The following is a 23,285-nucleotide window of genomic DNA, read 5'->3' as shown; positions in this document are numbered from 1 at the left end:
CGAGATCCACAAGCTTACCCATAAATGGCAACCTAGACATCATTCACTTACGACCGTGAGTAGCGATGAAGTTCACATGAATTATACATTATCTTTGATTAACCTTCACTTTAGGTGTATACATACAACGAATTATTAATGCACTTAATAATTATATATGTGATAATATAACCTAAGTTTTATTTAATATTTAGTTATTATACCTTAGTATGTCTTATATATATTAAATATAATTACCTTTAAATAAATACCTAAATTACTTCAAAAATAATAGTGTTTTATTAATCGAACATTATTCAAAAATGTCTAAATAATAAATTAAATATCTAAAAATTACATACATAATTTTTATAGTCTTAGTTAATCATATAAATTAGTAGAAAATTTTAAGAAAATGTTTTTATTATATTTTTGTATTTATTTTTGTTTTTACCCTTAATGTATTCACAAAACAATTTTAATTCTACATAATTACTAAATAAACCCAAATAATTATTTTTATAATTTTTATAAGTTTCTATCAGTCTAATAACCTGTAGAAAAATATATAAAAAAATATTTTTTATTATTTTATATTTATTCTTAATTTACCTTCGAATTACATAATAATAGAGTTTAATTATATAATAAATACCAATTCGACCCAAGTAATTATTTTTATAATTTTTTCAGATCTATATAAGTTTTAAAAACTCAGAAAAAATTATATATATTTTATTTTTGGTTAAAGTATTTATTACGAATTTTACATTGTTTTTACGTTTAAACACTACATAATTATTATTTAATTATAAATAATATTCCATAAATTATCAAAATTATTTTTATGCATCATAACACTTATAATAATAATTATAACATATAAACATAATTAATTTTGAATTTTACAAAGAATATACAATAAATATAAATATAAATGACAATATTGAAAAAAAATTAATAAAAATAGAAAGTACCTCAAATTTTCTTCAAGGTTTTGAGAGAATAACTTAAGTTTTTGTGTTTGGCAAGAAAAAATGAATGAGGAGCCATGTATTTATACGTAAAAAATGGTTGGTGAAAAGAAAAAAATAATAAAATAAAGGTGCCAATTTTGACAAAATAATAAAAACATGTTAAAAATGTTTTTAATAAGTTTTTATTTTTGAAAATATTTAGTCAAAATTCATGGGCTCATTATTTAATTTATAAAAAAAATCTTATTTCTTTTTATTTTTATTTTTTTATAAGCTAAAAATATATATAATGATTAAAATAACTTATCATTTAATTAATAATTATGTTACATATAGTTTTAAATATAATACGCATTAATATTAACTAAAGTTATTTTATATAATTAGTGTAAACTTTAGTTAACAAAAAGTGTCGACTAAAAATAAATATTTGATCAATGTCAAATTTAATTATATATTACGTATGGATAACAACCCTATAGTCAAATTAGTCAATTCAGGCATGGAAATATGAGGGTTTTTATACGTTTGTAAGCAAAAGTACCATAAGGGCATGTGAACGTGGTTTTCTCTTAGTCCTCGGGTGCTATTGGAATTTGAAAATATCCGGAAAAACCATCAAGAAAACAATAGTAACTATTTTCGGCTAATCTTTCCAACATTTGATAATGAAAGGTAAGGGAAAGTGATCTTTTCTGGTGGCGTCATTTAATTTTCTATAATCAATACAAACACGTCATCCTGTTACAGTCCTAGTAGGAATAAGCTCATTTTTTTCATTTGTGATGACAGTCATGGCACCCTTCTTAGGTACGCATTGAACTGGACTTACCCATGGACTATCATAGATTGGATAAATTAAACCTGCATCTAGCAGTTTAATAATTTCTTTTTTAACAACATCTTGCATATTAGGATTTAGTCTTCGTTGGCGTTGCACATACGTTTTATGACCTTCTTCCATAAGGATTTTATGTGTGCAATACGAAGGACTTATTCCTTTAATATCATGAATTTTCCATGCAATAGCTGGTTTATGAGCTTTTAGCACAGAAATGAGTTGTGATTTTTCATTTTCAGTAAGAGAAGACGATATTATTACAGGTAATTTAGATTCACCATGTAAATAAGCATATTCCAAATGGTTTGTAAGTGGCTTTAACTCTAATGTCGGTGGTTCTTCTATCGATGATTTATATCGATATCTGTCTTCCTCTTTTAGCATTTGAATTTCTTCTGTTGTAGGTTCATATCCATTAGCTATAAGTGTAGCTAACATTTCAGTTTCATCAATTGGTTCAGTTCCTTCTCCTAAAGAACATTCTCCTGTTCCTTGTAATTCTGGAAATTCTTCTAATAATTCTGCATGTGAATCTATAGTTTGAATATAATAACATGTATCATCTGCAGATTGCAGTTGCTGCATGGCTCTATCCACTGAAAAGGTAACACTCTCGTCCTCTATACTTAGGGTCAGTTTCTTACCGAACACGTCTATTATTGCTTTAGCCGTGTTTAAGAATGGTCTTCCTAATATGAGAGGAACTCGAGAATCTTCTTCCATGTCTAGAATAACAAAATCTACTGGAAATACTAAAGTACCAACTTTAACTAGCATGTTCTCCATTATCCCTCTAGGATATTTTACTGATCGATCGGCTAGTTGTATACTTATTTGTGTTGGTTTCAATTCTCCAAGGTCTAGTTTAGCGTATAGTGAATATGGCATTAAATTTATACTAGCACCTAAGTCTGCCAATGCTTCTATTGAACTAAGACTACCCAGAAAACATGGAATTGTGAAACTTCCTGGATCTGATAATTTTTCTGGTATCTTATTCAACAGCACTGCAGAACAATTGGCATTCATAGTAACAGCGGAGAGTTCTTCCATTTTCTTTCTATTTGTGATTAGATCTTTCAGAAATTTAGCATATCTTGGCATTCCTGAAATTACATCAATGAAAGGAAGATTTACATTTATCTGTTTAAACATATCCAAGAATTTGGATTGCTCGACTTCAAGTCTTTCTTTTCTCATTTTACTCGGGTAAGGAAGTGGTGGTTGGTATGGTTTAACATAAGGTTTAGCCTTAACTGTGTTATCTTCATTAACATTTTTAACTACCGGTTCTGTTTCCTTATCATGCTCAGATTGTGGTTCTTGTGGAGTAGGAATAGCTTCATCAGAAATTATAGGTATTTTCGGTGGTTTGAGTGTAATACCACTTCTTGTGGTAATGGCTTTAGCTGTTTAATTCTGGGGGTTAGCATTTGTATCACTAGGTAGACTTCCCGGTTTTCTTTCACCTATCAACCTTGCTAGGTTGCTTACTTCTTGTTCCAAATTTTGAATAGAAGCTTGTTGATTTCTAAATGCTTGAGCATTTTGTTCATTGGTTTGTTTCTGAGATGTGAAAAATTGAGTTTAAGATTCAACTAGCTTCGACATCATGTCTTCTAAATTTGGCTTTTTATCATCGGTTTATGGTGGTTTGTTTTGAAAAATAGGTCTTTGCTGATTGTAAGTATTGTTGGATACTTGTTGATTGCTAGGACCTTGTTGGTTGTTGTATGGAACATTTCGGTTATAATTCTGATTTTGATTGTAGATTGGTCTTGGCGGTTGATAATTATTCTGATAATTATTTCCAGGCATTTGGTTTATGTATGAAACATTCTCTCTTTGTTCCATTGTTTGTTCAATACTGAGACAATCTTTTGTCAAATGTGGTCCTCCACACTGCTCACAACTAATTCGTATTGAGTGGATATCTTTAGTCATCTTTTCCATTCGTCTCTCGACAGCATCTATCTTTGCAGAAATGGAATCAAAGTCATGGCTAGAATCGGCTCTAGCCGCTTTAGATGATCTAACGATATCTTTTTCTTGGTGCCACTCATGTGAGTGGGAAGCAGTGTTATCAATAACTTTGTAAGCGTCAGTTGCGGTTTTCTTCATAATGAAACCACCAGCTGCTATATCGATGTCTTTCCTTGTAGTGATGTCGTATCCTTGGTAGAATATTTGTACTATTTGACAAGTGTCTAAACCATGTTGCGGACATCCTCTCAATAATTTTCCAAATCTTGTCCACGCTTCATACAGAGTTTCATTTGGCTTTTGTGTGAACGTAACAATTTCTCCTTGAAGTCTTACGGCTTTAGATACCAGAAAGAATTGTTTAAGAAAATTTTCAACTAAAACGTCCCATGTATCAATCGCCCCTTCAGGTAACGATTCTAACCAATCTTTGGCTTCTCCCTTTAAAGTCCAGGGAAATAACATGAGATATATTTGTTCATCCTCAACTTCTCGGATTTTAAATAAAGTACAGATCCTATTAAAGGTACGAAGATGTTCATTTGGATCTTCCTTTGGCGCACCACTAAATTGGCATTGATTAGTTACCATGTGTAGGATTTGTCCTTTGATTTCATAATCTGGCGCATTAATGTCTGGTTGAGTAATTGCGTGACCTTGGCCAGTGCGTTTAGCTCGCATTCGGTCTTCCATACTTAGAGGTTCCAGATTTTCCATGATTGAATTTGTAGTATCTGAATCACTAGAGGATTCTGATTTAATGGGTTGTTCCTCAACAATCTCTGTTTGAATGATTGGTGGTTCCGGAGGAAAGATTAGTGGTTCAGGATCTCTGAATTGTCCCTGAATATCCTCCGGATTCTCAATTGTGAGGTCGGGTTCAAAAAATGGATTATCGGAAATTTGAATTGGAGTACTTGGTCGACTTGATGACGATTCTAAAGAAAAATCAAAGGCGACAATATTGGCTAGATGTCTTGATCTGGTTACAGGTGGTGAACGTACAAAAGGTGGTGAACGTTTTGCTCGGTGCATTCACTGAATATCCTATTAGTTATAAAAGATAAAAATTATATAAGTTATCAAGTTAATAGACTTTTCTGATTTTGCCCACGTTTCGAATAGCCAATAGATGTAGCAGGTAGCCAGGACCCTTTAAATCGAAAGCCCACAACTCTCCACTAACAAATCCAATTATCACTACGAACCAGAAAATTTTGGATGTCTATCAATTTAACCACTTAAAATAATTTTTCGTTGAAATTTTAGGGAATAAATAGAAAATTCTATGTCTTAAAAACTAGAGCGTCGTGAAATAAGAAAGAAAAAGAACGCGTCGAAAAACGTCGAAAAATAAAAGGTCGAAAGTAGCGCGTCGAAACTAAAAAGTCTAAACACTAAAAATTAAAATTTACGTCTAAAAATATTAAAGCTTAGAGAAATTCTAAATCCAAAACTGCAATAACTTAAAAAGTACTAAAATCTTAAAACGGCGTCGCAAAATTCTAAAGCATCTAAATCTTAGTCTAAAGAAAAAGCACTTAAGGGATTTTACGGCAAAGCCTAAGAATCTAGAAATAAAAATAACTATGGCAAAAACTATGACTTAAAACTAAATACGAGCGAAAAATACAAATATTACGCTAAAACAAATAAAAAGATATAAAATATAAAAATAAACTTAAAGTTGTAAAAAGTACAATTTTTATAAAAATATTATTTTATATTATTTATTTATAAAAGTATTAGTTTTATATATTTATGAAAACTAATTAAACTTAATAATACAAATTAAATAATAAAACTAAACTAAATAATTAAAAACTAAACCCTAATTAGGGTTTTAATTATAATTATAATTAATTTAAACCCTAAACTGGTCGGACTAGGTTACCAGACCAGTCAAATCACTTCATGCGATCGCATGAGGTGTTAGTTGGTTTTCCATGCAATCGCATGGCTTGCGAATTCGGGCCAGACTTTGGGCTGCAACAGTGATCGGGCCGAGTGGTTTTTACTACTTTTTTTTTTATTTAAAATTCTGTTTTAGTATTTATATAAAATATTTATATAAATTAAATAAAAACTTATATTTTTACAAACAAAAAAATAGAAATAGAAATATTTATAATTTATATATTTTATCAAACTCTTAAAAATATAAATATATTGTTATTCTTTTTATGGTTTTTGTATTTTTAATAATTAAAACGTATTTTTACAAAAGCGTATTTTTACAAAAGTAAATTAAAAGGAAGTAAAGTCTTTATATATATATATATATATATATATATATATATATATATATATATAGCGTTGCGCTTTCGGCGTTTTAGTTTCCCCGGCAGTGGCGCCAAAAATAGTTGATGTGCGTAGAGGTGTATACAAAATAGTTATATTTTTACAAGGAAAATACTATTAAATACGATACAATTTTACACAAGTTATTTATTTATTTATAGAATAGATATACCTAAACCTTGCTATAACACTTATAGGCAGTGCACCTAATCGTACAGTAGTGTAGTTTTTAGTAAGTCCGGTTCGTCCACAGGGAACTCGCCAAGTTTAACGCTATATTTGTTTTAACTTATAATTGTAAAAATACAAATATATATATAAATAGTATTATTATTATAAAAAGGGGGTTTTACCGTTTAATGACCGGTTTGTCGATTTTAAAACTTAAGTCGCAGTTAAAACCTAATGTAAAATATTAAATATATAAAAGACTTAATTTAAAGCGTAAAGTAAATAACAATAATGAAATTGCGATAAATAAAAGTGCGATAAAATAAAAGTACGATAATTAAAAGTGCAATAAAATGACAGTAAATAAAAGTGCGATAATTAAAAGTGCAATTAAATAAAGGAAATTAAATATAAAATAAAGGAATTATGCTTATTTAAACTTCCGTAATCATGATGTTCGACGTGTTGTTTTTAGTTTATTACCATGGGTTAATTGTCCTTTGTCCTGGATTATTCGATATGTTCATACGGATTTGTCCATAATAGTCCATCAGTCATAATCATAAAGTGCGGAAGTGTTCGTCAAATTATTCTTATTCTCGAAGTTAAATATTCCAACTAATTGGGGATTCGAATTGTAACAAGGTCTTAATACTTTGTTTAATGAATACACCAGGTTATCGACTGCGTGTAGTCCAAGGTTTTACTACTTTGTTAACAATTACACCAATTACCCTTATCCACCCCTGTTTTAACTAGTCCATTAACTATTAATCCAGTTCCGTGTCCGGTCAAATGAATAATTATTGGTATTTATAGATATCCCGCCCACCGTACTCAGTCAAGCGTATGTGGTTATATATAAATACGTCAAACTATAAGTCTATATATTAAATTAACAAGGTATCGTTTAGTTAATATAAATCCCATTAATTGCCCATAGTCTAATTTCCACAAGTGTCGTTCTTTTATCCAAACCCCAATTATGGTACAAAGCCCAATTACCCTGTCTTAATATTTTTAGCCCAACATCACGATTACTTTGGCTTAAATAAGCATAATAATAACTTAGCTACGAGACATTAATTTAAAAAGGTTGAACATAACTTACAATGATTAAAAATAGCGTAGCGTTACACGGACAGAATTTCGACTTACACCCTTACAACATTCGCTAACATACCCTTATTATTAGAAATTAAAATTAAAATTAAAATATAATATATATATATATATATATATATATATATATATATATATATATATATATATATATATATATATACGTGAGAGAGATAGAGAAAAAGATATGTTAATTTGAGCCAAAACACGCGAAATTTATAGATGTGTCCTGACTTCTGCTGCCATGCGATCGCATGGAATTTCAGCTTCCAGGCCATGCGATCGCATGGCCTGCTTTTCCAGCTCACAAGAGTTTATTTGCATCTTGCCGACGGTTTATAAATATATATATAATATATAAATAATTTTAAGAATTATTTAAATATTATATTATATTTATGTGCATAGTTAATTCGTAATTTTTAGTACGTTGCGTCGAGCGTTGAGAGTTGACTCTGGTCCCTGTTCCGGATTTTCGAACGTCCTTGCGTGCAATTTAATATCTTGTACTTTGCGTTTTGTGTCTTGTACTCTTGTAATTTCGAGACGTTTCTCATCAATAATTTGAACCTCTTTGATTGTACTTTGTACTTTTGAGCTTTTTGGTCGTTTGCGTCTTCAATTCGTCGAATCTATCTTTTGTCTTCACCTGTTATTATTTAAACGAATATCACTTGTAAATAGAACAATTGCAACTAAAAGCTTGTCTTTCTTGAGGGATAATGCTATGAAATATATGTTCGTTTTTAGCATTATCAGTGGGTGACCGTGTGATGTTGAAAGTCGCACCTTGGAAAGGTGTAATCCGCTTTGGAAAGCGTGGAAAGCTAAACCCGCGGTACATTGGTCCGTTTGAAATCTTGGAGCGTGTCGGACCAGTTGCTTACCGTTTGGATCTTCCGACTCAGTTGAGTGCTGTTCATCCTACCTTCCACGTATCAAATTTGAAGAAGTGTCTTGCTCCACCGGAACTTATCATACCCCTGGAGGAACTTACGATTGATGACAAACTCCGCTTCGTGGAAGAACCTGTCGAAATTATGGACCGTGAGGTCAAAACTTTGAAACGCAACAAGATTCCGATCGTCCGAGTTCGATGGAATGCCAAACGAGGACCTGAGTTTACTTGGGAATGAGAGGATCAACTGATGCAGAAATATCCTCACCTTTTCTTGACTCAAACACCTGCCTCAGCTTAAATTTCGGGACGAAATTTCCATTAACAGGTGGGTAATGTAACGACCCGACTTTTTCGACTTGCTTTTATGCTTTGTGTTTTAGCGAAACTGCGTATTTGTGCGTACTGTGCTACTTTATACTCTGGAATCTTTAATTACATGGTTTACTTTCATTTATATTTTAAAACATGCCTTAGAGTACGTAGGATACTTAACTTGTTCACCGGAAGCTTTTATGACTGTTAGTGCCACTTGACGTTTCGAATAAACTGCGAACTGTGCACACGTTTAACTTTTGTCGTAATCGGAATATTATGACTACGAAATATTAATTATTATTTTATAATAATAATTACTTGGGTTTTTGAATGCTTAATTATGCGTAGTAATTTAATTATGCTTACTAGTTAGTCTTGTTGGACTTTCTACCTTGTTGGACTTAGACCCACCCTACTCTAGCTAGTAGCCCATTATTTAGCCGACTTATTAATTACTAGTAACCCAATAATAAGTAAGACAAATGCCCATTTATTAGAGGGAACATGCTAGCATTTATGTCAAGTATTATCCTTAATGTTGCATGGGATCCTAACATAAGCACCAACTTTAGATAAACCATTAACCAAAAAGCAAACTTTTGTCCCCCTTGTCCCCCCTCCAAATTTTTGGCCAACTCACCCCACCCTCACCCCATTCACCTATAAATACCACCCTTATTCCATCCATTTAACACTTGCTCTCATTTGTATTTCACACACACTTACTCTCTTATTTCCTTTCTAGTATTTCTCACTCAAAAACTTGTAAGTTTTTGATTTTTCTTCTTCTTCTTCTCCTTTCCTTTTCGTGTTCATCATCATCCATGGAGGATCAAGCTTTTTAGCTTTGATCTTGATTACATCTTGTAGATTCAAGCATGAATCCTTCAAGAACATGGAAGATTCAAGCTTTCTAGCTTTGAATCTTCACCTACTTTATAGATCTACATCTTTTTAGCTTTAATCTTATTATTTTATTATAAAGATTCAAACTTGTGTTTGTAATCTTCATGTAACTTAAAGATCCAAGCTTTATGCTTCAAGATCTTCAAGAACAATCAAGATGCAAGCTTTCTAGCTTGAATCTTCATATCTTTTGATGGATCTAAGTTTTCTAACTTATGATCTCATTATTTTGTTATAAAGATCAAAACTTGTGTTTATGGTCTTCATATAACTTAAAGATCCAAGCTTTATGCTTCAAGATCTTCAAGAACACTAAAGGTTCAAGCTTTCTAGCTTTGTGACCTTATAACTTGTGTGAAAGGGATCCAAGCTCTCTAGCTTAGGGTTCCATCACCTCATTTGACTTAGATTATGTTCATACTTGTTTGATTGATGTAAAGTTTGTAGCTTTAGTTGTAAATGTAACTTGTAATTGTGTTAAGACTAAGGATATGATGTAACCTTGGTTCACCATCCATCTAAGACTCTTAAATGAGTTGTGTTATTACTTGGTCTTAACATATTGTGTATTGATGGTAGAATCTTGGTCAAAAGTGATGCTAAACCATCAACGAGTTGTATACTTGAAGCTACAAGCATCAAGGATGAGAACCGTGATGAGCATCAAGCACTAAGAACCCCACCGGAGCACTTGTTTACCGTTTTTCGGGATTTGATAAGTAACCTGAGTGACTGTAAAGTTGATTTTCAGTTAGTTCGGTTCGAGTAGATGATTTTCCATTTAGGCCTCGTCTTAATCCGAGTTACGGTTTAGGATTTATGGCCTTCCGAAAGTCACTACGCTCTTGTAACGTTGTGCTGAAATTTCTGACCTACTCGCACTTAAACCGTCGCCACAGTCAAACGAAGACGATTTAGGTTCTGAAAATTGGTCAGAGGTTAGGGGACTCATATTCGGAGCCATAGCCACTAACTACGCGTCTTTTCGATTTACGTAGAGGTCGTAACAGCTGACCGAAGTCAGCCTATTGTTTCGATATCTATTCTTGTCAAACTTACTTAGCTTTTATGATGATGAATGATGATGATGATGACACTTAAACTTATTTTATGCACTATTAGAACTTACAAAGACAACCTACTGACCTAGTAACCTTTGATTTAGGTTGACGACCTTTCGGACCGACTTACTACGTGCACACTTTCGTATCGACTTGTATTGCTTATTCACTGTGAGTTATAGCTTCCCTTTTTACTTTACTATTTTTGGGACTAAGAATACATGCGCTTTTTATGTTTTACTTATTTGACACGAGTACTTAAACTTTACATATGTGCGGGTTATATAACGGCATAAACTTTCCCCTTAGCACGGTAACGTTTAACTATTGGTTTTTGAACCGGTAGACGCGAATCTTAGATATGGATCCATAGGGTTTGACATCCCCACTCGGGCTAGTCGCGCTAGCATTTAACGGGTGTTTAATACTTCGAGGATATACGCACTCGCCATGTGTACTTTCAGGGGGTGATATTTATATTTACGTTAAGTCTAGTTACCATGTGCCCACGGTTATACATATACTTTTCATACTGTTTTGAAACATTGAAATCTCGTGGTCAATCTTATATTACTGTTACAACTTAAACTATAGCTCACCAACATTATTGTTGACGTTTTTAAGCATGTTTTATCAGGTGCTTAGAGGTTTGTTGCTTCCGCTGTTAGACTTGCTGTCATGCTGTTTAGACTTGCTGTTAAGGACCTGCTGTGTTAGATATCCGCTGCATAACTTAGAGATGTCTCAATCATGAAACTTTTAATTTGCATTCGCAACTTATGTTATTTTGAATAATGGCTTTGTAATGACCTCTGTGTCACGTTATCTTTTGTAAACGCTATGTCTTTTTATAAATGCAAAATGGTTTTCAAACAGCATGTAGTACTTGATCGTGTAAAGATCCTGTTGTTGACGAATCGTACACGATGGTTTTGTACGGGGCGTCACACGTACCTTTTTTCCGTTAGTTTTGTAACTGACGCTCCTGAGGCGTCAGGGTTAACGGCGTTAGGCGACAAATTTCTTTCCAACTCATATGCCACATCATATTTGAATGCGTTTTTTTTCGTTTTTGACGCCCGGTTAATGGTGATTTTAAGAGATGGGGAGTAGGTATGGTGTAACGACCCGACTTTTTCGACTTGCTTTTGTGCTTTGTGTTTTCGCGAAACTGCGTATTTGTGCGTACTGAGCTATATTATACTCTGGGAACTCCCTACATGTTGATTACTTTCATTTATATGTTAAATCGTATCATTAAGTACGTAGGATACTTAACTTAACCCCCGGAAGCCTTTATGACCGTTAGTGTTACTTGACGTATTTAACGAACTGCGTACTGCGTACACGTTTAACTTTTGTCGTAATCGGAATATTATGACTACGAAATACTAATTTTTAATTTATAATAACAATTACTTGAGTTTTTGGATGCTTAATTACGCTTAGTAATTTACTAGAGCACACTAGTTAGTCTTGTTGGACTTTCTACCTTGTTGGACCTTAGCCCACCCTACACTAGTTAGTGGACTATTTAATTAGCCCAATTATAAATAACTAGTGACCCATTAATAAGTAAGACAAATGCCCATTTATTAGAGGGAACATACTAGTATTTTTGTCAAGTATTATCCTTAATGTTGCATGAGATCCTAACATAAGCACCAACTTTAGACAATCATTAACCAAAAAGTGAAAAAGGTGTCCCCCTTATCCCATTGGAAACCTACGGCCATCACCACCCACCCACACCCTGACCACCTATAAATACAAGCCTTATTCCATCCATTTTACACTTGCTCTCATTTGCAATTTACACACACTTACTCTCTAATTCTCTCTCTAGTTCTTCTCTCTCTAAAAAGTGTAAGTATTTGATTTTTCTTCTTCTTCTCCCTTCATCACCCACGACATCATCATCATCATGTATGGATCTAGCCTTTAGCTTTTGATCTTGTTATATCTTAAAGATTCAAACTTGGGTTTGAATCCTTCAAGATCATGGAAGATTCAAGCTTTCTAGCTTTGAATCTTCACCTATTTTGTAGATCTAAATCTTTTTAGCTTTAATCTTGTTATTTTGTTATAAAGATTCAAACTTGTGTTTGTAATCTTCATGTATCTTAAAGATCCAAGCTTTATGCTTCAGGATCTTCAAGAACACTAAAGATCCAAGTTTTTTAGCTTAGAGTTTCATTATTATGTTAAAGATCTTAGCTTTTTAGCTTATGGTCTCATTACTTCCATTATTTTGTTAAAGATCTTAGCTTTCTAGCTTATGGTCTCATTAATTTTGTAAAGATTCAAGCTTTCTGCTTTGTAATCTCATAACTTGTGTGAAAAGGATCCAATCTCTCTAGCTTAGGGTTCCATTACTTTGTTTGATTAAGATTGTGTTCATACTTGTTTGATTAAAGTAAAGTTTGTAGCTTTAGTTGTAAATAGAACTTGTATTTGTGTTAAGACTAAGGATATGATGTAACCTTGGTTCATCATTCATCTAAGACTCTTAAATGAGTTGTGTTCTTACTTAGTCTTAACATATTGTGTGTTGATGGTTGAATCTTGGTTAAGGTGATGCTAACCCATCAATGAGTTGTACACTTGAAGCTACAAGCATCAAGGATGAGAACCGTGATGAGCATCAAGCACCAAGAACCCCACCGGAGCACTTGTTTACTGTTTTTCGGGATCTGATCAGATTCCTGGACTTCTATAAAATTGATTTTCAGTTAGTTCGTTTCGATTAGATGACTTTTCGTTTAAGCCTCGTCTTAATTCGATATACGGTTTAGGATTTATGGCCTTCCGAAAGTCACTACGCCTTTGTAACGTTGTGCTGAAATTTATGACCTACTCGCACTTAAACCGTCGCCACGGTCAAACGAAGACGAGTTAGGTTCTGAAAATTGGTCAGCGGTTAGAGGACTCACATACGAGCCATAGCCACTGACTACGCGTCTTTTCGATTTGTATAGAGGTCGTAATAGCTGTCTGAAGTCAGCTTTTTGTTTCGATCTCTATTCTTGTTAAACTTACCTTAGTGTTGATGAATGATGATGATAATGATGATGTCGATGATGACACTTAAACTTAATTTATTCATTTTTAAACTTATTGGGACAACATACTGACCTAGTGACCATTGACTTAGGTTGACGACCTTTCGGACCAACTTACTACTTGCATACTTTCATTATCGACTTTACCGCTTTTATCACTGTGAGTTATAGCTTCCCTTTTTACTTCAACTATTTTTGGGACTGAGAATACATGCGCTTTTTATGTTTTACTTACTTGACACGAGAACTTAAACTTTACATATGTGTGGGTTATATAACAGCATAAACATTCCCCTTAGCACGGTAACGTTTAATCATTGGTTTTGAACTGGTGAACGCGAATATTAGATATGGATCCATAGGGTTTGACATCCCCACTCGGGCTAGTCGCGCTAGCATTCAACGGGTGTTTGATACTTCGAGGACATACGCACTCGTCAAGTGTACTTTTAGGGGGTATTACTATTACGTTAAGTTAGTTAACGGGTGCCCACGGACAAGCATATACTTTTCATACTGTATTGAATACGATAACTCGTGGTCTACATTACTTTTCTGATTACAAACTATAGCTCACCAACATTCGTGTTGACTTTTAAGCGTGTATTTCTTAGGTGCTTAGACGATGTTGCTTTCGCTGTTAGACTTGCTGTCTTGGTGTTATAGACTTGCTGTTATGGACCTGCTGTGTTAGATTTTCGCTGCATTACTTAGAGATGTCTCAAATCATGAAACTTTTATCTTGCATTCGTAACTTATGTATTTTCAAATAATGACTTTGTAACGACTTTTGTGTCACGTTATCTTTTGTAAACGCTATCTTTTTATGAATGCAAAACTGGTTTTCAAACAGCATGTAGTAATTGACCGTGTAAAGATCCTGTTGTTGACGAATCGTACACGATGGTTTTGTACGGGGCGTCACAGATGGCAAAGGATTGGATATGGATCGGGTGACGCCGTATCCATATCCATTTAAATTTTCTTCATCCATATCCATATCCATTTAGTTCCAGGTCATCCATCCATACCCATATCTAGTGGATTAAGCGGGTTAATGGATATCCAATGGATATTAGAATTTTGTTATAATATTCTCTAATATACGATTAAAATAAAAACGCAGTATAACAAAAATGAATATAACATGACATATTAAAATCTATCCGTAAGAATGTGTAATATTTGTCGAAGATATAAAAAAATTGTTAAATTTACAATAAAAAATAGATTATTAAAAATTAAATATGAAATTTGTAAGTTTATTTTGTTATATATATGTGTATTATTGTAATACATTATAATTATTTTATTATAGGGTTTAAAACATAATGTAAATCTAACGGTGAATAAACTTGTAGTAGTATATATGCAAGCATACATCTATATTTATGTATTTGTATATGTATTTCGGGTAGTAATGGATGTATTCATGAATGACACTTTTCATTCATGTCCATATCCATATTCATATCCATTTAGGTTCATTCATATTCGTATTCATATCCATTTAAGTTCATCCATATCGTTCCATATCCATTTAGTAGCCTAACTGCATAGCGCATAACTGCATAGCGCATAGTGATCCTAAGCGCTGGCACTTTCAGCCAGTGACAAACAAGCATCCGTCACAACTCACCACCAGTCGTATTCACGTTTGGTCAACAACATTCTCATCTTCAACTTAACTACCACCACCACCACCGTTACTTTACTCAACTTTACCAATGTCAGCTTCTTCACTACCACCGCATCAAAAACGTACCGCTCCCTACGGTTCCTGGTCGTCACCTATCACCTCCGACGTCGTTTCGGGCGCCGGAAAGACTCTCGGCGGTACTGCAGTTGACTCTCTCGGCCGTCTCTTCTGGCTCGAATCTCGTCCCACCGAATCAGGGTAGAATCACTCACTAATTTCAGTTGCATATTAGGGTTTTATCATTTGAGAAATGATATATTTGATTGATCCGTACGCTTACAATAATTAAGCTGATAACGGACATGACGAAATGTAAGGAGACTGACGTGTATTAATATATTTTTATCTTTTTTGGCAAAAAATAATGTTTCATTGTCAAAACTGAAATTTTTAGCTGCTTCTTGAGTTATGGAAATGAAAATCACTTATAAACTTGTAATTAATTAGGTTTTAATTTGTGTATCAGTACATTTTTCAACTACAAGTTTTACAACTATGCTACACAAAAAGCTATTGCTTTATGCCTTATGTATCATAACTCTGACAAAAATTAGGATACAATTAGTATAATTTCATTAGACATTGTTAAGCAAACAATATTTTGTCTTTTTTTTTTTTTTGTCATTTTGATTGTTATATTTTCAGACGATCGGTTATAGTCAAAGCAAGTGATGCGGATGAAGATGAAGCTACTGATGTAACTCCGAAAGAATTTTCTGTTCGAACAGTTGCCAATGAATATGGTGGTGGTGATTTCTGTATTTCAGGGGATACCGTAATATATTCAAATTATGAAGACCAGAGACTGTACAAGCAGTTCATTGATTCTCGAGGTGTGAATTAGTATTTGTTTCCACTTACTGCCACCTATTTGGAAAAAGTTAACATTGCTTGAAATTGAAAAACAAAATATTACTAAATTTAACAAATGTAGACTGTATACATATAAAAGGCTTCTGTGATCACATTTTCAATTATATAAACTGTCGACATCTAATGATTGAAAATCCTTATATTAATTTCAGAATCTCCACCTGTTGCACTCACCCCCGATTTTGGCGGACCTCTAATAGGCTTTGCTGATGGAGTTGTTGATAAAAGGTTCGATCGGTATATCACTATTCGAGAAGGTACTTTTTGGTTGATTTTACAGAGAAAAAAAATCACAAACTTTTGTCAATTGTTGCTTATCTTTGCTAATTGTGATGTGGCATCATTATAGATAGACGAGAAAGTTGTTCAAAATCTGTCACAACAATTGTATCAGTTGAACTTAATGATAGCATTATTCAAGGTATAGTGAATGATTCTATTTTTATCATTCTTGATTCGTTTATTTATCACCCTCAACGCTGTGTTTTTAATTATATATTGCAATTAATTATTATTTTTTATGTTTTTACTGGTGTATGCAGATCCAAAAGTGTTAGTAAGTGGTAATGATTTCTATGCTTTCCCAAGATTAGATCCCGAGGGGAAAAAGATGGCCTGGATTGAATGGAGCCACCCGAACATGCCATGGGATAGGTCCCAACTTTGGGTCGGATACATTTCTGACAATGGGTAAAGTTTTGACTCATCTATTTATGAGTGGGTTGATTTAGGTTGTGTTTTTTTCTCAAGTCTGCAAACAAGTAAAATAAAATAAAAATAACTAAAGGTGAAAAGGGTCAAGTGAGTCTGATGGGTTGTGAGGTTGAAAATCGCTTAAAATATTATACTTCTAATGCATACAACCCCCTAAATCATTTTGCTAAATCTTTAGAATGTTACTGTAACGATGTTATCCATGAAATTATAACTAACGCAATCGAGAAAACGTGTTTATGGCCAACCCATGCTGGCCGGACCTCTTTCATTAGTAGTTAAAAATGTTATTCAAATTTATACTGTCTTCTATATATATATAACATGTGATACAAACTGTTGAAAAGTATCTATGTCACTCGGCGTTATTTCTTTTTATATAATTTTGATTATTTAAGGTATTATGCAGAGACATATATAAACGTGTATGTGTGGCTGGGGCTGATCCTTCTATAATTGAATCTCCAACTGAACCAAAATGGTCATCTGAAGGTGATTATGTTCTTGATATAAAATAGTAACTGTTGAGACTTAAGAATAAGCTAATTCTGGATAATTTTCTATTTAATCTATTTTCATGATTTTACATGTAGTACTTACTCCCTGATTCATAAAACTAAAGATTTCCCGGAGTTACAAATTGTGGATAAGATTAATGTTGGTTTATCAAATTCCTTTATTTTTTCATTTAGGGTTGCTTACATTTGTTGCATCTGTTTACTGCAGGAGAATTGTTCTTTGTCACTGATAGGAATCTTGGATTTTGGAATATTCATAGATGGGTGAGAGAATTGTAGGCTATTTTACATTGTTTCATTATCTAGCTTCCTTGATCCTTTAGATATTTATTTATTTGATCAATTTAATAAAAAAAGGTAGAAGATTTTCCTTGTTCGGGTTACCCGGGAGGTCGAGTAATCCGACCCCATATTCTGATGTACGCAACCCCGTAGGATTACTCCCTGGCTGTTTCCACCCCTTCCCTGGCCACCAAGGTTTGAAAAAACGGAAACACGCCTCAAAGCGTTTCCCTTTTGTGAGGCGAGGCGTACGCCTCGAGGCGAACCAAGGCGTACGTTCGAGGCGGAGTTAAAAAAATATATAAAAATTATAAATTCATTATACTATTTCTACCATCTTGTCCATAAGTGTCTTTCAAATCCACAAAAAAATTATAAGTTCATTATATTACAGCAAATTAATGATTTCACAATAGGCAAAGTCATTAAAGTCAGTTGAGGCCCTGCCCTTTGCCGCCCCTCGTAGTTTTTATTTTATTTATTTATTTATTTATTTTTTTTTAAGTAAAAAAGAAACCCTAAGACTTTATAAAAGAATGGGAGTTTAAAAGACCTTTTATAAAAGACTTTACAAAAGATAACCCTAATTTTAGGTTTTGCCGCCCAATAGAGTTTTGCCGCCAGACCATTCTCCCACCATTTTTTGCTAAACAACATGAGACACACGCCCCTATAACCGCCTCAGCAAAAAAACGACCCGCCTCGGCATATGAGGCGTACGATTTTTAAAGGCCATCGAGGCGTACATTTCAAAATGGGATTTTCTAAAAACGTTCCGAGGTGCCCCTCGAGGCGTACGCCTCAGCCTTTTTTAAAACTATGCTGGCCACCACAAAATATTCGTCCTAGACAAGTTCACCTCTTGCAAGCAGGGGCGACTCTACATGTTAGGGAGTGGGGTCCTATGACCCCCACTAGTAAAATTTTATACAATGTATACTTCAAATTGTACACGACAACACTAAATTTAACTATAGGACCTCATATATTTTTAAAATTTATACTTTTTTTTGGAGGTAAACAACTACTAAAGTATCTTTCAAATATAATTAGGCTTAAAATTTTTTTTTTGGAACCCATTGAATTTTCATCATAGATTCGCCACTGCTTGCAAGGAACTCTGACCCCATACTCTAATCAATTTAATAAGTTTATTTTATTATTATTATTTTTTTATGATGGAAAAGACACACAACTATAACCACGCCACACATATTATTTACGCATTTGTCTTGAGTGAGTCACACAACCTTTTGGTTGTTGGTTACACCACTAGGTTATAAGCCCTTTAATAGTTCATCTTGGATGATTATATTCATTTTTGACGGCCTCTTTTAGCTAATAAATTGTGTGAGGTTCATTGTCCTTATATGTTAATTCCATTACGGTTTAAATTGGCCATGTAACATTTTGACATTTTTTGTCATGTACATCTACATCTTCATCAACAAATCAACAGAGAAGTTTCAACTGCATAATGATAAAAAATTTGCCTTCAAACATCATTTCATCATTTTTTTTTTAAGTCGAGACGTATAAGTTCACAAATTATTACTATCAAATAGACATTTTTCAGAGCTTATTCTTTCGCAGGTTGAATCTGATAACAAAGTGTTGCCAGTATATTCATTAGAAGCTGAGTTTACAAGGCCTGCATGGGTTTATGGCATAAATTCTTATGACATAATTAATGATAAAAGTAACTTAGTAGCTTGCAGTTACAGGTACCTCTGTGACTTTGTCTATATTTTCTCTTAAATCCTTCGTATGGTTTATAGAAAATTTATCTTATAATTATATGTCGATATACACAGGCAAAAAGGGAAGTCATATCTTGGAATTTTAGACAAAAACAAGAACACATTATCCATTCTTGAGACTCCTTTCACAGATCTAAGAAACATTGTAACACTTTGTACTTTTTGCCTCACATTGGTTCTTCAGTTATATACATTGTATAAAACCTAACTTTGTAATTTGTTAATTTTGAAAATCTTTGTTGTAGACATCAGGTGTAAACTGCCTCTATGTTGAGGGGGCATCTTCAGTTCATCCGTTGTCGATAGTCAAGGTTCTATCCTCTTTTTGGTCAAATGTTGAAAGTAGAGATAGAAGAATAGGCGGGTCGGTTGGGTTTGGTACGGGTGGTCATAATGGATAATTTTTCAACAAGAATGTGTTAATATTTAGTAAAAAGAACCTGTAGAATTTATATATTTGTCAATACTCTGATATGGTTATGAGCGTTCCATTGCAATAATAATCTAATTTCTTGAATAAAGTTATATAAAAGGCTGAAAGCATTTTAAATATACTTTGGGTGACTTTCGACCCGCTCGGCCCTCTTCTTTAAAGCGGGTTTTGTATTTTTTTTTTCCTCTTTGTCCCGTTTGATATAAACGTAATCCGAATTAACCCATTCATACGTAAACGGCTTATAATTGTCACCTCGTGAAAACTTGTAAGCAATCCTCTATCATGTTGAGTTTTGCGATTCATAGTCTGCGCCCAAAGTTTGCAAATTCTATCTTTCTTAATAGTAACTACTACTGTATTTATCTTTATTTGACCTAATATGTTTGTACTGGTCATTACATATGTTTATGTTTCTATCAGTTGACTTTAGATGATCAAGCTACACGAGTTGTGGATTTCAAGATTGTTTGGTCTTCTTCACCTACTAGTTCGAAGTATGAGTCCTATTTTAGCTCACCCGAGTTCATCGAATTTCCAACCGAAGTTCCCGGTGAGAATGCGTATGCGTACTATTATCCACCTACTAATCCCATGTATCAAGCCAATCAAGATGAAAGACCACCACTCTTATTGGACAGTCACGGTGATTATATTCCTACTTTTTAATTTTTTATAGTGTATTTAGGATGATGATCTTAATGTTTGTAGTCATTAAATTGATTTAGTTCTTTGATATACAAGGATTTACTAATTTTATATAATTTATATTTCACATTTTGCAATATAGGGGGACCTACTGATGAAGCTCGTGGAATCTTAAATCTAAGTATCCAATTTTGGACTAGTCGGGGTTGGGCTTATGTGGATGTGAATTATGGTGGAAGCAGCGGTATGTCGTTTTTCTAGCAATTCGTGTGTTTATGCACATTTTCTTTTGGAATGATCAAATTATCATCAAGTAGTTTAGGCTCATATAGTAGATGTTGTCCTTAATAATTCAAAACATATAATATAAACTAAAAATCCTATAAAGAAACGCGTCGTAAGTCCCCCAAATAGTTTCATAAAATATCTTACTGATCAAGCATAGAATAGAGGAGTCGCGTCCGGTCCATGCTTGTCAACAATAAAGGGGGATTTAAGGGTCATTTGAGTTTAACTCTCCGGTCCAGAGTACCGTGAATAACCCCTTGTGAGATGAGGATCTCGACAGGGGTGGTTAAACGTGGACCCACCATCGACGGGATAGCCGGTTATTGATGGCTCGGGTTGAATTGTAGGATTTATGTTCATGGAACGTTACCTGTAGATCAAGAGGAGATCTAGTGATACGCTGCAATTCCGGTAGCGCGGGTAAAGGTTGCGCTAGGAGAGGAGCACTGTTATCTCTATTCTGTTTCAATACTAAAAATTGTATATGTCTTAATCAGAGTGAGAGTGAATCCCGTTTGTTGTGGCTTGGATCCTTTATTTATAGGGTAACCCTTTTTGTCCTTTAATGTCACGTAACAAGGTTGGAGGATCGTGGTCTGTCAATAGTACTTCTTTGTGTGAGGAGGACCGACAAAAATTGAAAAGTATCTTGTCGGGCCTGATTCCTGTCTGCCATATACACCCTGCAGGCTACAGCGTTTTCTGACAGACTACACGTCGTCTCAGCGCCTGCAGAGGTGATGCGCCAAACCTTCGCCCGCGCGCCGAATCATTTTGGCGCGCTATTTGTGTGGCATGCGTGACAATGTATGTCTGATGCGCTATACGAGCTAATCGGGTATGCGTATCATTACTTACATCATTTTAATCAAGCTAGGTTACTGTTGAATTAATATAGTTTTTGTTAACCTATAGATCCAAAAAAATTAATTAGACAAACAATGTTACAGGTCAACCCAACCTGACCCATAGCATGAAAATTGAATAACCTGTTTTTTCACTCAACCCCATCTGACCCGTTACCCAACCCGTTTTGCCACCCATAGGCATTATACTAAACTCTACGTTGACCTTTTGTTTGTGATTTGAAGGTTATGGTCGACAGTTTCGTGAAAGACTTTTGAAGAAGTGGGGTATAGTTGATGTCGACGACTGTCGCAGCTGTGCTAATTATTTGGTGATTATACTACAAATTTTTCTATGCGTTATTTTCATATTATATATGGGTTACAAGAGTCCATTTTATTTCTATGCGTTATTTCTATACAATTACAATTACAACTCATGATTTATTCCTTTTATTTCTTTTTTTATTATATATTTTTTTTGAATAGGTAAACTGCGGAAAGGCAGATGATGAAAGACTTTGCATCACCGGGTGCTCTGCTGGCGGTTATACAACGTTGTCTGCTCTTGCATTCAAAAAAACATTTAAGGCTGGAGCTTCTTTGTTTGGCGTAAGTATTCTGTTCGTTATGTTATATTCGTTTGATGTTTTTTTGGTGTTATGGTAATATATATTGAAGATTTAGAACTAATGTTCTTTTAATGTGTTTTTTATTTCTTTTTGTTATCATGCAAGTGTAATAAAAATACATTTAAGTAACTTTTTCTATTATCTTAACTCAAAATGTTTTGATAAAGTAAAAAGCTTCAAATAGATTAATAGATTCGTATGTCATGGTCACAAACAGGTAGCTGATGTGAAGTTGTTGAAAGAACAAATCACTAAGTTTGAGTCCTGCTACATCGATAATCTTGTTGGTAGATCCATCAACTTTTAAGCTTCAAAGTGTAAACTATCGTATATAAATTTTTAACTTATAAGTTATAGCTAGCGACTTGTAACAGGTAGTGAACGAGACTTCATCGAGAGAAACCCTATAAATCATGCCGATCAGTTCTCTTGCCCCATCATCCTCTTTCAAGGATTGGACGACATGGTATCCAATGCATCTGAACTTTAACGATTATTAACATGTGCTTAAGTATATTCTCAACATGTGCTTAGATTCTTATAACATTATTAAGGGCTAAATTTCATAAAAACAGTGAAGTATCTTGTCAAATGTTCCGCATTGGCAATTTATGCCATGTCATGTTTGCAATTAAACAGTTATGGGTTTGTTTTGCAGATTGTAAACCCTGAACAAGCAAGAAAAATATACAAAGCCTTGAAATCAAAAGGATTGCCTGTCGCACTTGTGGAATATGAAGGCGAGCAGCATGGTTTTCGCATGGTTAGAATTAGTAAACAACATAAGTTTTTACTGCATTTCATTTCCATCAATGAAATGCATCATGTTTTAATTTTGTGACGTGCAGGCCGAAAATATTAAATTCACACTTGAACAGCAAATGGTGTTTTTTGCACGTCTAGTAGGACACTTCAAGGTCGCAGACGAGTTTACTCCTATCAAAATTGATAACTTCGACTAGAGGATAAGTTTT

At 33.7% G+C, this 23,285-nt stretch overlaps 1 protein-coding gene across 1 annotated transcript; it reads left to right on the top strand.

Annotated features, from left to right (window-relative positions):
- Nucleotides 1-15,329: 15,329 nt before the first annotated feature.
- On the top strand, nt 15,330-23,285 carry LOC139855524 (probable dipeptidyl-peptidase 5). The gene is made up of 18 exons (XM_071844760.1): nt 15,330-15,516; nt 15,964-16,151; nt 16,344-16,448; nt 16,541-16,612; nt 16,734-16,881; nt 17,315-17,397; nt 17,632-17,687; nt 19,299-19,429; nt 19,520-19,610; nt 19,711-19,776; nt 20,322-20,544; nt 20,689-20,790; nt 21,926-22,011; nt 22,169-22,291; nt 22,529-22,598; nt 22,686-22,777; nt 22,970-23,074; nt 23,160-23,285. The coding sequence occupies exons 1-18, from the start codon at nt 15,347-15,349 to the stop codon at nt 23,271-23,273; spliced, it is 2,025 nt and encodes a 674-aa protein (XP_071700861.1). The 5' UTR covers nt 15,330-15,346; the 3' UTR covers nt 23,274-23,285.

Source organism: Rutidosis leptorrhynchoides, chromosome 6 (assembly GCF_046630445.1).
Source record: "Rutidosis leptorrhynchoides isolate AG116_Rl617_1_P2 chromosome 6, CSIRO_AGI_Rlap_v1, whole genome shotgun sequence".
Taxonomy (NCBI): domain Eukaryota; kingdom Viridiplantae; phylum Streptophyta; class Magnoliopsida; order Asterales; family Asteraceae; genus Rutidosis; species Rutidosis leptorrhynchoides.
This window is presented reverse-complemented; position numbering and strand designations above follow the sequence as displayed.